Source organism: Ictalurus furcatus, chromosome 3 (genome assembly GCF_023375685.1).
Source record: "Ictalurus furcatus strain D&B chromosome 3, Billie_1.0, whole genome shotgun sequence".
Classification (NCBI taxonomy): Eukaryota; Metazoa; Chordata; class Actinopteri; order Siluriformes; family Ictaluridae; genus Ictalurus; species Ictalurus furcatus.
In genome coordinates, this window is record NC_071257.1 from 12,973,612 (window position 1) to 12,988,205 (window position 14,594).

A 14,594-nucleotide genomic window follows, 5' to 3' on the forward strand; every position below is an offset into this window, starting at 1 on the left:
ACCCCGCCTTGTACCCCATGCTCCCTGTGATAGGCTCCAGGTTCTCTGTGACCCTGTAGGATAAGTGGTATAGAAAATGCATGGATAGATATTCAAAAGTGTCTTTAAAACACACAAAAAAACAACAACATGACAGCAAAGTGATGCTGAATCAATCCCAATCTTTTGCAAAGAAGAAAAGAAGCTGCTTCTCTAACAGTTCCAGTTCCAGATGCATAGAACAGCTTATTTGCTTATCAAGACAGGTGAACATGAAAAATATGATGTCCAGAGCACAGAAGCTCTCCAAAAATGAGAAATGTGTATGATGTTTACCTTCGCTTTGCTGAAAATATCCTCGGCATTTCACACTGGTGAAGAAGTTAGGTAAATACCCCCGAAGACTGTTCACTGTATGATTTGTTCTTTTTTTTCGTTTTAATGAAAAATGTTATTTATAAATAATAAGGACACATTTATTGATGTTTTCTCTTATAGCCCTTAGGTAAGACAAATATAGGCTATGGTAATGACTGAATTATAATTTTTTTTTTTTTTTTTTTTTTAAATCTGAATTCTTTACAATGTTTTAAGCAGTATAAAAGAAAGAAAAAAAAACCCAAAAACAAAATGTAATTAAAATTTGCAGAGGGCAACATGACATTCACAGTACTTTCTGGAATGACCACTAAACATGTAAATGTATTTTTATCCCCACAGTATGGAACTCTTTGGCGCTAATAGCTGTCAGATTGTGTGTGCATGAAGTGGTGGGCGTGTCTTAGCGAGCAAACTGACCAATCCCGATGCTCTGATTAATCTCCCTGCTGGCAGCCGACCAGCTGAGCGCAGCGGTTGCGTGTGTGAGAGTGTGTACGCAGAAGAGGTACAAAGTTCTTCACACTTTCTCAAACCGGTGAAAGCGCGACGTTGTCATTTCAGCGCCAACCGGAATCCTCGGATTTTACCTGTGATTAACTGGGAGGAAGGCTATACAATCCTCGGCAGTGTTCTGAGACTGTATAGTCTCGCTTCCTACCACATTTTAATCCAGAATGGATTTGATGTATTTTTTTTTTTAACTAAAAAACAAACCGCCTAACTTTTTTTGTTGTTGTTCTGGGGTTGTTCTTTAGCCTGAACCTGCACACATAGGAGTTATTGTTTGTGACTGTCAAAAATATCGACGCGACGAAGTGCGCGCTTGTGTGTGTGTGTGTGTGTGTTTGTTTGCATGTGAATTTCTGAGAAAGTGCTGGAGCAGCGAGTGTATGAGGGATTGGTAACTTGTGAAAGATGACAGCCGAGAAAGACAAGAAAAGGTGAGTTGATGAGATTGAGACGCTGCGCGTGTTTCAGGGCATGCACTCAGCTATAGCGTCTGTTAGAGGTTTATGAACAGCTGCTCGTGCAATTCTAAATGCTATAGCTTAATGTTCGAAATATTGAGAGAAAGCGATTGCATAGGCGCAAATCAGAGACCCTACTGTAGAGTGGAAGGATTCGCCTAACAACACCTGCTCCTGCTTCTACACGAACACCTTTTATAATTGTGCTGTGTGTCACCGAAAATAGTTTTCTTAGGCTGTGTAAAACTGATTACTAATTTATATGTGTGCATTCGAGGCTTCATAGTAAATAGTCCCAGTCTTTCACTCTAAATAAAGTTGTGTTGGTCTGTGGGTGTCCTCTTACTGCTCACGCGCCGCAGTGACGCACTAAACTGCTGTCACCTGCATGTTCATATGCATTAATGTCCTTGGTGAGGAATTGAGGGGCAGAAAACAAACAAACAAACAAACAAACAAAACCCCCAAAAGATGCGTTCTATAATTGCTGTGGCGTGGTTGAACTGATGCAGGTCAATTTGTCACTAATGTGTACCACATCAAGCGCCCAGCGATATACATACTGTATGTCCATGTGTCAGTCTTACCTTTATGTTTATTTGTGTGGTTTTACTATTAAATGGTTGTGCTCGTGATAGTCTTTTGGAAAACCAATATGCGGGTAGAATCTGGCTTTGTATATCAGTTATGTTCATGTCTACTGTCCTTATGTGTGGTTTAGAAGTTTATATAGCCATATATCAAAATAACACACACACACATATATAATACACACACACACACACACACACACACACACACACATATATATATATATATATATATATATATATATATATATAATATATATTCTGTGTGTGTGCATGTATGTTTGCATAATGTTATAATTTCATAGTGATTTTAAATCCCATTTAAAAAATAAAAATAAATAAATACCCACCCAATGTAATAATCATGTCTGACACAAGTAGAATATCCAATATCAAAGACAAGAGAAAAAATTGTGTAGTTCATCCAGTGTATCTGGATAATCCACGAATTTAAAATTATTATGGCTGCATTTCCATGGAGAAAATAATTAATGGAAAATGAATTTATACATATAAATTTAAATTTTTAAATTTTAAAATTTAAAGTTTTTTTTTCTTGTCATTGATATTGGATATTCTACTTTTTTTCCATTTAAAAATGGGATTTAAAATCCCTATGAAATTATTACATTATGCAAATTCAGCACAAATTTGAAAAGTCACTCCACTAAGGTTATTTAAGGGAATGTCGCCCTGTGCCTGTCGTGTCCAGGAGGCCTGTATATCTTCATGAGAACAGAATAATTTGTACAGGCCACACTTAATAGTTTGGACTGTTCGGGTTGTTTTGGTGAGAAATCTCAAATCTCAGAATGTGCACGTAGCTTCACTCGGAGATGAGCTGCTTGTCACAAACGTTGTAAAGACATCTGCGCTGGTAAATTTCCAGGCAGTTTTTGAGCCAAACTCTTCTTTTTTTTTTTTCTCAAAACACTCTGCATGATTGTTTACTTCTTCCTAAGCCAATTATTCAAAAGTTTTGAAAAAATTAGTGGAGTATCCCTTTAAAGAAAGCACTGAAAGTTTTAGGCTCAACATGTTTGCATGTGTGTGTGCTTGGTAGACAAAGCGCCTAAAAGTCTGCTCCGGTCTTGTGACTGGTAGTTCCCTGCATGCTCTGTGTGCCTTTATCAGATCAATCAGAGGGAAACTGAACACAAACATTGGTATTACACTCAAATGAAGAGCATGTATCTTTAGTATCAGGATATTGCAATTCAGAGGGGAATGCGAAACCTGTTGAGCATTTTCTTAAGGGACGGAGGCCGAACTGGAGTGAGTCGGCTTTTACAACAAATGTGTCAGCCATCTTGGACCTCTAGAGATGTAGGCATGGTGTGGTGGTCTGTGTAATGTATTTGTTGTGAAATCATTTAGTAAATTCCATCTTTGAGTTGTTGACTTTCAGTAGAAGAATATTTCTTATACAGAGCTTGTTTTATTATTTTTATTCATGCTTTCACAACAGGCTTTTGGACCATGAATTGAATGAGCTTATTAAATGTATCACATATTTCAAAGACATAGACACATTAATTATTTTTCTACATATTTTAGTAAAGCATGTCTGATTGTGTGATAATGTAATCTATGATAAGGTTACAATTCTAAACTTATCATTATGCCCATATGAGCTGAAGGAAGTTGTGGGTACACTCTTAGAAAATGGTTAAATCTAGGACTCCAATGGGTATTTCTGTTTGTCCTTGTGATGGATCCCTTAGATGCCAATTGAAAAGGCATCTAAATGTTCAAAGAATAATTGGTAAACCTTCAAGGAAATCTGGCTGTGTGTACAAAGATATCTGTTAAAAAATATATATTTTTGTGTTTGCATCGAGCCGTACAGCATAGTGTATACCAATTATACATGAAGATTCAAATTGGACAGCAATATGGGACTGTGAAGTTACACTGTCTTAATTTCTCTGTCGGATATTGTGATGCAGAGGAAGCGAGAGACTTTTCAGCACTCATCTCTGTTAAACTGAGCTCTCAAACCCCTGGCCAAAGGGCAAATGCTGGCTTGCTTCCCAGGGCTCTCATTGCCAGCCCTGCCAGTGCTCTATCCAAGCTCTGTCCCTGCCGCCTCAGAGCCTCTCAGTCCTCAGACAGAGATGCCCAGCTTACAGCTCTGCTGAGAACAGATGCCTTCTGTTCTGTCTGTCAGGGTTTACAGGTAATTAGAGGATACACTTTCTACTGACTGAGTGTTAATCGGAGAAACAGCGAGTCAGCTAATGTGACAGGATAGTGATATGGAGTTGTGAGAAGTTGTATCCATGCTTTCTGATCTTGCCATCTGAGCACCATTCAGAAAATCTTCTAATTGATATTTAGTGTCATTCTATTGGTCTCATGTGGGCTGACATTCGAGAGGTGATTGAGATGATTGCTCAGAGCAGAGAATTCTCTCCCAGCTGTCTGACGCTACAAAAATGTGCAGTTTATTGTGACAGGATCTCTGGAGAGAATGTGAATCTAGGCCTCTAAATCCCCACCCTCGGCTAACAGCAGGGGTACATACAAAGCTTTTATTTTGAGAGATTATGCTCTCTTTTTTATCTGTCTTTTTTCGGCCTTTACCTCCTCATATGGCATGTTGGTTGGTCTTGACTAGAACTTTGCCTAAGAAACCTGTCTCCTGGTCCTTCCTGTCTGTTAGTCTCCCACTTCCCTTAATTGCAGCATACAGAGTTATCTTGTTTCAGATAGACCCAGATAACAAACTGTTTTCTACTGTATGGTTAAGTGATCTTTATGTCTCTAGCAGTATGGTTTTTCAGTGTCCACAATGTATTGTACCATTCATCTAAGGTCTCGCCTTCCCATGGGTGAGAGAGGTTGTGCCGATGTTGATTGTTTTGCAGTGTGAGGGAACAAACTGTTCCATGGGATCAGAGATTAGCAGGGGATGCATTTTTTTGCAGTTTGTGTTTAGTAAGAGGCCAAAATCACAGAAAAACTGCTTACAAGTGAGCATGGTTGAGGAATTTCAGACTCAGTTGTTTTATAGTTCTTGGAATCTGAATGCTTCTCATAGGTGAAAATGTTATGGATGATCCATCCGATGTGAACAATTACACTTGTACTGTTATGGCTGAAGGGCTCTGTCATGCTGAAATTAAACATAGGGGAAATGTTAAAATAAATGTGCCTCTGTCAAATGTGAAGGCAGTATCAACGAGGAAGTATGGTGAGAGATTCATACTCTGTGCCCATGCCTGGTTGGTTAATTCGGTTTTGTGGATTTCTTCTTGTCTGGCTGCCGTATAGCCCAAAGCGTGGTGCTGCGCATTATGAAAATAGTTGTGTGGCAGAGGAGCAGATGTCCGCTGTGATTTCTTAGCTCCACCCGAGGCTACCCAGAGACATGCAAGCTCTCCGGTGACATTTTGATTAAAAAGCCAGAGAGAGAGGGAGAGAGAGAGAGCTGAAGGGGATAGAGAGGTTAATAATATTGTGATCTGTAACATACATGGATTAGGATGCTTTTCAGGTGTGGTTTACGTTTCTCTGCACTAATGTGTAAAAATGACTGTAAAATCAAAAGCTGTAAAGGGGTAAATTCAAATGATATGAATTACTTTGTATAATCTGTGAATTTTAGCGGTGACTGCATAATTGCAAGGCTCTTTATGGAACCTGAAACTGTTCTACTAGACTTGAAAAACAATTGTCCCACAGATGCCATTTGGAAAGCCTGCAGCAAGTGTGAAAGAATTGGTTTCACTCAAGATAATGAGGCTGCATCTGAAATATCCGCCTGGCTCCTACATTTAATAATAGTAAAGTAGTAACCAACTCTTCAAAATATGCATCTGTCGTTGAGCCTGTGCTTCTGGTCCAGCTTCTCAACATATATTTCAGTTGGTTATAAAAATTTAACTACATTTGTTTTTCCCCTGTTTATTTACCTGACTTGCATTACCTTGTTTCAATACCTGAGAAAGAAATGGTCTTCTTTAGGTTAATAAATTGTTAGGAAAAATGGTTAAATCTAGAACCACTAAGGTTTCTTCAGTTGTCCCACAACGGCAAACTTTAAAGGTGTATTATGTAGGTCCTTTCAATAATGTTTCCCTATCAGAAAAGTTGCAAAACCTCCCTTTTAGGAAGCATAAAATACTAAACATACAAGAAGTACTCAAACAACTGTAGAGTTTGGGACAGAGTGTTTTGAGCTTAATATTCTAGGTTGGGGCAAGAAACACTTGAGAATGTGCAGTTTTATCTTGCACATATTCAGAGAGAGAGTCAATTTGATCCATTTTTGTAATGTAATTTACTTATTGTTCTTCCCAAGTATGGAACAGCATGCATGGTATGCACTGGGCATGAGTCATTTGAAGGCAACCTTTTCTCTAGTTATGCACCATTAGTACATTGCACCGGGTCGAAAATAGCATGTTACTGCGTCTGGTTTAGTTTCATAAGACATGGTTCATGTAGCGGTTTCATGACATACTGTACTTATACCAGTGAGAGATTTGGTGTTGTGTATTGTAATTCATGGCCATGAATGGCAACGTTATTGAGCAATTCCAGAGTTGCACTAAATATCTTATTACTTCATTGACCAGCATGTCACTGGTTATGCGGGAGAGAGAACTGGATTATTTTGCCATTATTGAACCATTAACAATGTTGATCAGGTCATTTCAAATTAGTCCATCAAATATTTATTTTTACTACAGTTATCAGGAGGGCATATATGTCCATCAAAGCATATACAGTATAACAATTACAAACACTGAATGTGCTCAGAAACAGCATGTTGATCTTCTGTAGATTGAAGGTCATCTCAGAGTTCCAGGAGTGCTTCGGCCAGCATTAGCATGGCTAACATGGCAGAGGGGACACGGGGCTTAATTTAGTCAGCTTTGTAGAAGAGCAAATGACCTACAGTTCATTCATGCAGCTTGTGCGTTTCTTCATGAAACCTAATGTGCAGTGGCTGCTTAGGCTATTTGTCTTGTTCTTATTTCCATTTCCTACTGCTCTTTGTGCATGACTTGTGGAAGGACTGTGCATCTGCATTCACCAAACTGGCATAGCTTGCATTGCATTGTGACATGTTGATATGTTTCAATCCCATACAACGTAGCTCAGTTTCTCAGAAATGGACCGAGTCGCAGATAAGATAATCATAAGTCTGTAAACAGCAATAAACTGCTTAATCATTATATTGCTGAAAATGATAGATTAAGTACAACTCCAGTGTAAATTAATGAATCACTCAGCTAACATTAGGTTTAGGTTACAATTTAACAATTAGTGAAACAAAGGTGTAGTATTGATGAGATTATACAGTAATAAACTGTAATCCTGCCCCAAATCTTATTTGATGAGTGATTTGATCAATGTCCATCGTAGTGATAGTTATCAGTGTAGAAATGGCTGCTGTGTAGAAAGACAGTTCTTAGTCTCAGTTATCTTACTTGGCATCTGTTCATGTGTTCTGTCCCTCAGGTATCTGATGTACTTCACAGATACGCTTCCACTCTTCTAGACATAGAAAATGCACAAGTTCTCATTTGTCCATTATGTAATGAGGTGGATGTAAGAATTGTGCCGTGCCCTCAGACTTGTTATTCACATGCAAAAGGAACACATAGAATTACAGATTTGTACGTAAAAGATGACAAAATTATCCTTTTGTTCTATTCTGTGAAGTCTCTACCTGCAATGTTACGGTCCCTCGGTTTTGAATGCCGATCTTTCTCTTTAAATGCATGTAACGAGTTTCTCTAGGTATGTCTGTGTTCTGATAAACATTGTGTAATGTAGGATAAAGGTTGCTTTAAAGGAGTCTGAACAGTGTTTGTTCAGATGAGTCATTCCTGGTTGTGGTGTGAACTTGCTGAAGTCTTAAGCCCAAAGTATACTTCACTTTTTGTGGGTACGCTAGGAACAGAGTACAGTATGCGTGACGCAAATTCACATCAGCAGAGTATGTGCGTACTGTACAGCCCAAAGTGTACTTCACTTTTTCTGTGTGCACAGGGTGTACATGCGCACTTAATTCTATTGCACTATTTAGTTGTTCCGCAAGGTGGCAACAGTGACCTGGGGCCATTGATTCTTAAGGTAGTCGAAGTAAAAACAGAATAAACAGAAGAGACGGAAACGAGTGCAAGTTAGAACAACAATGGATGGCTACATGGATGAGAGATTGTGTGAGGAGGTTAGAAAGTACTCAATTTGTATAATTCTTCTTTGTTGTCGTCCTTCACACCGAGAGACCTGCTTTACTGCTCTGTACTGACTCTTGTAGACCAGGATGTGTAGTGCAAGTTGTCGAATTGCACATGTGTCGGCCGCCTGTATACGCGTACATGTCAAATGGAGTATACTTTGAAAGGCTATGCATACGACTGTGAGCATGTGCTAGTGTATGCATAAAAACATGAAGTATACTTTCACCTGCTGCGATTATATTACCTCAGCCAATGCTTTAGGTCATGAGAGTTCACAAAAATTAACTGTTTTTTTAAAATTTTATTTAGTCCTCTGAGATATGTAGTCTCTATCACTTAGTTTTACACATTTGGCCCATTCTCAGACCTCATTCTCATTCCCTTATGTGTTCTCTTCTTTTCATCACCCCTGAACATTTTGGAACACGTTGGAACATTCTTTTTTTTTTTTTTCTTTCAGTACGTGCATATGCGTGCATTCTGCAAGTAGAGGAATCACTTGGTTTAGTGTAGAAGGACAAAGGGAGGTGGATCACAATGTTTTTACATCATCAGCATAAAACTCAGATGAAAAAGCTGAGTGTTATTATACCCTGAAAAATCTCACACACGAAAAGCATATATTAACACACATACAAACACATCCATACACATACATCAGTCCTTCCAGGATTTCGCGATTTTGAGTTCGCATAAATGAACGCATAAACAAACAAACTGCAATATTCAGAGGAGCTTGCAATTTGTCACAATTACCACAGCTTTTCAGCAGATTTGGACCAAGAAGTGTCATGTGATCACATGTCATCAGAACACGCATTCAGCCAATGCCGTCTTAGATTCATGTGTGTTGAACATAAGTACAGCTAAAAGGTCTCATTTACCAACAGACATCACTGCAAACCAATTTCATGCAACTGCAATTTCGCCAATTCAAATAGTTTTCAGCAAAAAAAAAAGCACAAGAAACTCAGCATGTTGCATCGCAAATTTTGAAAAACGCTACAGCAAAATCAAGCATTTTTGGCCACAACAATCACATACAAAAAAACCTCTGCGAAATCCTGTACGAATAGATACATGCAAATCCCACACCTGAAAAGCATACAGAAAGCACAAGTTTTATTACATTTCATTTCATCATTGTTCATTTTAATGTTAATAGTTGATATTTTGCATGTAAGCTACATATGACATATGCAAGCTACATAAGTATGAATAAGGTAACATTGTTTGATTTGGTCATGATAGAAAAGTTATTTTCCCTGTAGCAGAATACAGAATCGGTGTGATTTTTTTAACTGCAAAAATGTTCCCAGAAGTTACTAACAAAATGAGAAAGATACAAATAAGCCTTTTCTACAAATTACAAATGGAATGCTGCTAGGATTTGTCTCTGACTAAAATACTGAGCAACTGGAACAGAGGCGTGTGTAGGCATTTTTTAAAAATACAATATTGTTTTAATATTGCAAACTATGATTAGTCAGCTCTAGTCAGCACATTCCTAATAGAGGCCAGAGCAACACTAGAGTTTAATGTGCTTGAATTGAACAAATGTAGGGATTATCATGAGAGGCTCTGTTTTGGCTCACTGCCATTTTGCTGCATGGTCATAGGAAAGGGTATATTAATATTAGTTATCCCAGAGAATGAAAGGGTCTTTGATAAAGACCTTAAAACACTAATGTTCCATACAAAGGAAGTAATGTACATACTCAAACAGCTTCAAATCTACTTTTATACCTGTTGTTTAAAGATGAATTAGGATTGGCTGACATTTTGGTTAATGTGTCATGTGTTTTGGTGATTGCTCGCTTGTAATACATATTTGAACTGACACAGGTCACAGGTGCATTGCAGGTGCAGTAGGTGTTGCTTTACCTTTTTAATGCCATAAAGCTCCTCCTGTAATGCATTTTCACTGGGGTTCAGTTTCCCATGATTCATTCAATTCCAGTTAAGCTGTAGCTGGCTCAGTCAGGTGATCATGTCTGGCCTTGCAGGAGATGGAATAGGGCCAGAGTAATTTAGGGAGTTATTCTTCTCATAAAACCAATTTGTGTCATACCGCAGAAGGCAATGTAAGTTGAGTGATGGGAAGACATTATGACAGTAATTTTGGGGGGGAAATGTCTAGAGACATCTCACTTACCCAACACTTGTGGTATGAATTACTCAGGGCCTGTTTTTCATGTTGCTACCATTAACCAATTCTTTGTCATTAATGCTTCACTGTTCAGGATAATATGCTGGTCATAATATGTTGGTTGGTGATGCAATTCTTGGACCTGACATTGCCCTCTTCTTTCATTTGTACCGAGGGCAAGGAAGGAGAACCAGGCATCTGGGATGGGGGTCCTTTGGGTGATGTTTCTGGTAACTCTGTTGTGTGACTACAGTAGGACATCATCCCAACCTTTCACCACTGCAAAATAAAGATGTTATTGAGACATCAAGTCAATTTCTACCACATTGGCCCAGTGGTGCAGAGGGAAGCGTTGCCCCCTCGCAGCTTAAGTGTGCTTGGTTTGACCTGAGCTTGGGTTGCATTTTGCATGTTTTCTCTGGGTTAATGTGGGTTTCCTCTGGGGTCTCTGGTTTCCTCCCACCTCCCAAAAACATGCAAGTAGGCAGATTGGCTGTGCTAACTTGCCTACAGGTGTAAATGTGTGTGCATGGCATACTGCAATAGACTGGCATTCCATCCAGGGTGAAATCTCCCACCTTGCATGAAGTATTCCTGGGATAGGCTCCAGATCCCCCACAAACCCTGGCCAAGATAAAGTGGTATTGAAGATGGATGAATGAACTTGAAGCAAACATTTTCCAGTATGTGGGAACCACTTTGATGTAGCTCAAACTACACCATGATCCCATGCACTAGCCTGCTGCTTCTTTAACATAAACACAGTTTTTAATTTAGAAGTGTTTCTATTTTCATTACTGTTTGCACTGTTAAAGGTGCAAGTCAAAGGAAAATAGGGGTTGCCTCTTGGCAACAGGTGATCATTTTGCTGCTGCTGTGCTTGTGTGTGTGTGTGTGTGTTTGCCCCTGTACATCTGCTTGTATAGTATATAATGGATATAAAACGTCTACACACTCTTGTAAAATGGCAGGTTTTTGTTAAGTAAAAAATGACACTAAGATAAATCATCTTTTCTCACCCTTAATTTGTAATTGCAAAGTATACAAATAAAGTGAAAAACCATCAGAAACTTTTATAGGTGGGGAAAAAAGAAAAATAAAGAAACTTACAATAACCTAGTTGCATAAATGTTCATACCACTAAACTAATACTTTGTTGAAGCATGAAAAACATTCTAGATCCATCAAAGTGTAAGGGCATCCCCTGTGTACATTTTGGGTCAACCTCAGATTGTTAGTTGGATTCATGTCTGGGGTCTGGCTAGGTCATTGAAAAACATTGATCTTTTGGTTCCTTTGTTGATTTAGATGTATGCTTTGGGTCACTGTCATACTGAAAAGTGAAATTCCTTTTCCTTTTCAATTTAATGGCAGGCACCTGAAGGTTTTGCACTAAAATCAGCCTTTATAAAACCTGCAGTTCTGGCTGAAGAAAAACAGCCCTAAAGCATGATGCTGCCACCACCATGCTTCATTGTTGGTATGGTGTTCTTTTGGTGATGTACTTTTTTGCGTGCCAAACATACCTTTTGGAATTATGGAAATATTATACCAATTGGATTGTGGAAGACGACAGTTTGCCATGTGGTTTGGGGTGATTTAGTTGGGCTTGGATGTTTTTTGTGAGAAAGGGCTTCCATCTAGCCACCCTACCCCATAGCCGAGACATGTGAAGAATACAAGAGATTGTTGTCACAGGCAGAGAGTAATCAGTACTCAGTCAGATATTCCTGCAGCTCCTTAAATGTTGCCGTTGATCTCTTGGCAGCCTCCCTGGTAAGTTTTTGTCTTGTCCTTTTATAGATTTTAGAGGGACGTCCTGTTCTTGGTGATGTCACTGTGGCGCTACATTTTCTCCACTTGTTGATGATGGCCCACACAGTGTTCCATGGTACATTGAATTCTTTGGAAATATTTTGTACCCCTGTCCTGATCGATGCCTTTCGACAGTGAGGCCATATACAGGCTTTGTCAGCTCTTTGCAGACCATGGCTTCAGCAGGTCTTTATTTGGGGTTAATCGGAATAATTTCATTGATGACAGCTGTATGATAATTACTTTTGAACATGAGATTGAATGTGATTGGTTTGTTCTGAACACAGCCACTTCCCCAATATGTGTGCACACTTTTGCAACAAGGTTATTGTACCTTTTTTTATTTTTTTCTGTTTTTCCTCAAAATGTTTCTGATTGTTTTTCACTTAACTTTTATACATTGTAATTTCAGATTGTAATTGGGAAAAGTTCTGACATGATTTATCTTGGTTTAATTTTTAATTTAAAACAACTTCCGATTTCAACAAGGATGTGTAGACTTTATATATATATATATATATATATATATATATATATATATATATATATATATATATATATATATATATATATATAAAATATATTGGGCTGCAACTAGCGATTATTTTCATAATCAATCAGTTGGCCGATTATGTTTCGATTAATCGGATTGGGGTGGGGGTGGGGGGCAAACTTTCAGTACCATTTTTTCATTTATTTAAAATAAAATCCACAAACTGAGTGTTACAAATATAAACTTCAGACTAAAACTGTTTGTCCAATTATATAAGACTGAAAAGAACCCAATACACACAAACACACACACACACACACACACCAGAATATATATTATTCATTTAGGACTGTAGTTTAATTCTGGGCTTTTTGTGCATCCATAAAAAATAATGCATAATACTTATATATAATATAAACTAATATACAAGTTTATATAATATAATAGTATTTATGCATTACTTTTTATAAAAGGTAACGTTGATAAACAGTAAACTGAAGAAAGTCAGTGTCGGTGACTCTAAGGCTAAAGCTAGCGGCGTCGCATGACGGCGTCGTCATATGTGCGTATGACGTCATGCGCCGTCGACTAGGAAGCGGCTTATACTTCCGGTTAGTAAAAAAAACTGCTAGTGATCTATTTGAGACAATATTACCTTTCTAAAATTCATATACTAGGTGGTAGAGTACACAGTGCATAGTGCAAGTGTGTAGTACTTCATTTAGGACACAACTTTAGTATTTACTCTCCGAAACGTGTTTTCGGAACAGAAGTAACGTACTGAGTAAACGTACCCTGTGCTGCGTGTAGACCAACTAATCAATAATGAGATTCGTTGACAATTATTTTCATAATCGATTATTATCGATTTTATTGATTAGTTGTTGACACTCTACTATATTTAGACTTTTTTATATGTGTGTATACAAGTGAGTGGATGTCATATCATCACTCAGCCCAAACCTTCAAACTATATGTTTTTTTGGTTGATTCATGTTGAAAGATGCATGACACAAGTGCCAAGTTTCCCCTCTTCACTTTTCTCATCGCTGAGGTTTATCATTATTTCACTGGGTGCATAGCACACAAATGCGTTTATACTGTAGGTATAGTAAATACAGTCTTTAACATTTTTATATATTTATTTTTTTATAATACTTATAATATGTGTAATACTTTATATACTCCATATACAGTGAGGTCCGAAAGTCTGAGACCACTTTGAAAATCTGGAATTTTTCTTTTTCCATTTACAACTGGAAATAAACAGGTTTTATCATTTTGAAATATTTTAAATAAAAAAAAGTAAATGCTCAATAACTTGAATATTTAATATTCAAGATTCCACACTATTTCTAGGTCCCTATTTAAATGGAAGCAAATTTGTGATATTGACCGTGTTAACTGCTTTGTGCAAAATGTCACATTTTCCTCATGCCTAATCTAGATGTGATTGATCTAAAACAGATCATAAGATTTTACACAAACTTGTGGAGTCCATGCCAGCTCGAGTGCACAACTGTCATTAAAGCAAAAAGGGGACGTACATCCTATGCAACTCTGAAATTCATGTAAATATTTAAAACATTCTACTTTTCAGTCAAGTTACTGTCAATAATATCATTTGTAATAAAAATGGATGTATTAAATTAGGAGAATTTGCAAAATAGAAGCATTTTTACTAGTGTTCTCAGACTTTTGGACCCCACTGTAGGTAGGCTGAATGTACTGGATGCAGAAGAGTATCTCTGTGCTAATGACTGTTTTCATTCTGTGGGAGTGCAGGGGATGCATTCTGAAATGTGCAGCATTTATTTATACAGCATTTATCCTGTAAATGTCTGACCTAGGCTTAGTTCTTAAAGAATGGCCCTCTTTTGCTTACATTCCCTTGTGGACCCTTTTTAAGATTGATTATATTGTTTGTGCTGTTGACAAAAAAAAAATTGCATTGTAACGTGGGACAATACTCCACTGGATAGTGAGTCCACGGTTCAGGCTGAGGTTTGTGTTTAGTCA

General features: G+C 37.9%; 1 protein-coding gene across 1 annotated transcript in view; it reads left to right on the forward strand.

Moving 5' to 3' along the window:
- Nucleotides 1-823: 823 nt before the first annotated feature.
- Nucleotides 824-14,594, forward strand: part of epas1b (endothelial PAS domain protein 1b) — a 37,198-nt gene continuing 23,427 nt past the window's right edge. The window contains exon 1 of the mRNA XM_053620826.1: nucleotides 824-1,301. Coding sequence (XP_053476801.1) covers nucleotides 1,276-1,301 — 26 coding nt within the window. The 5' untranslated portion in view covers nucleotides 824-1,275. The remainder of the gene's footprint in view (nucleotides 1,302-14,594) is intronic.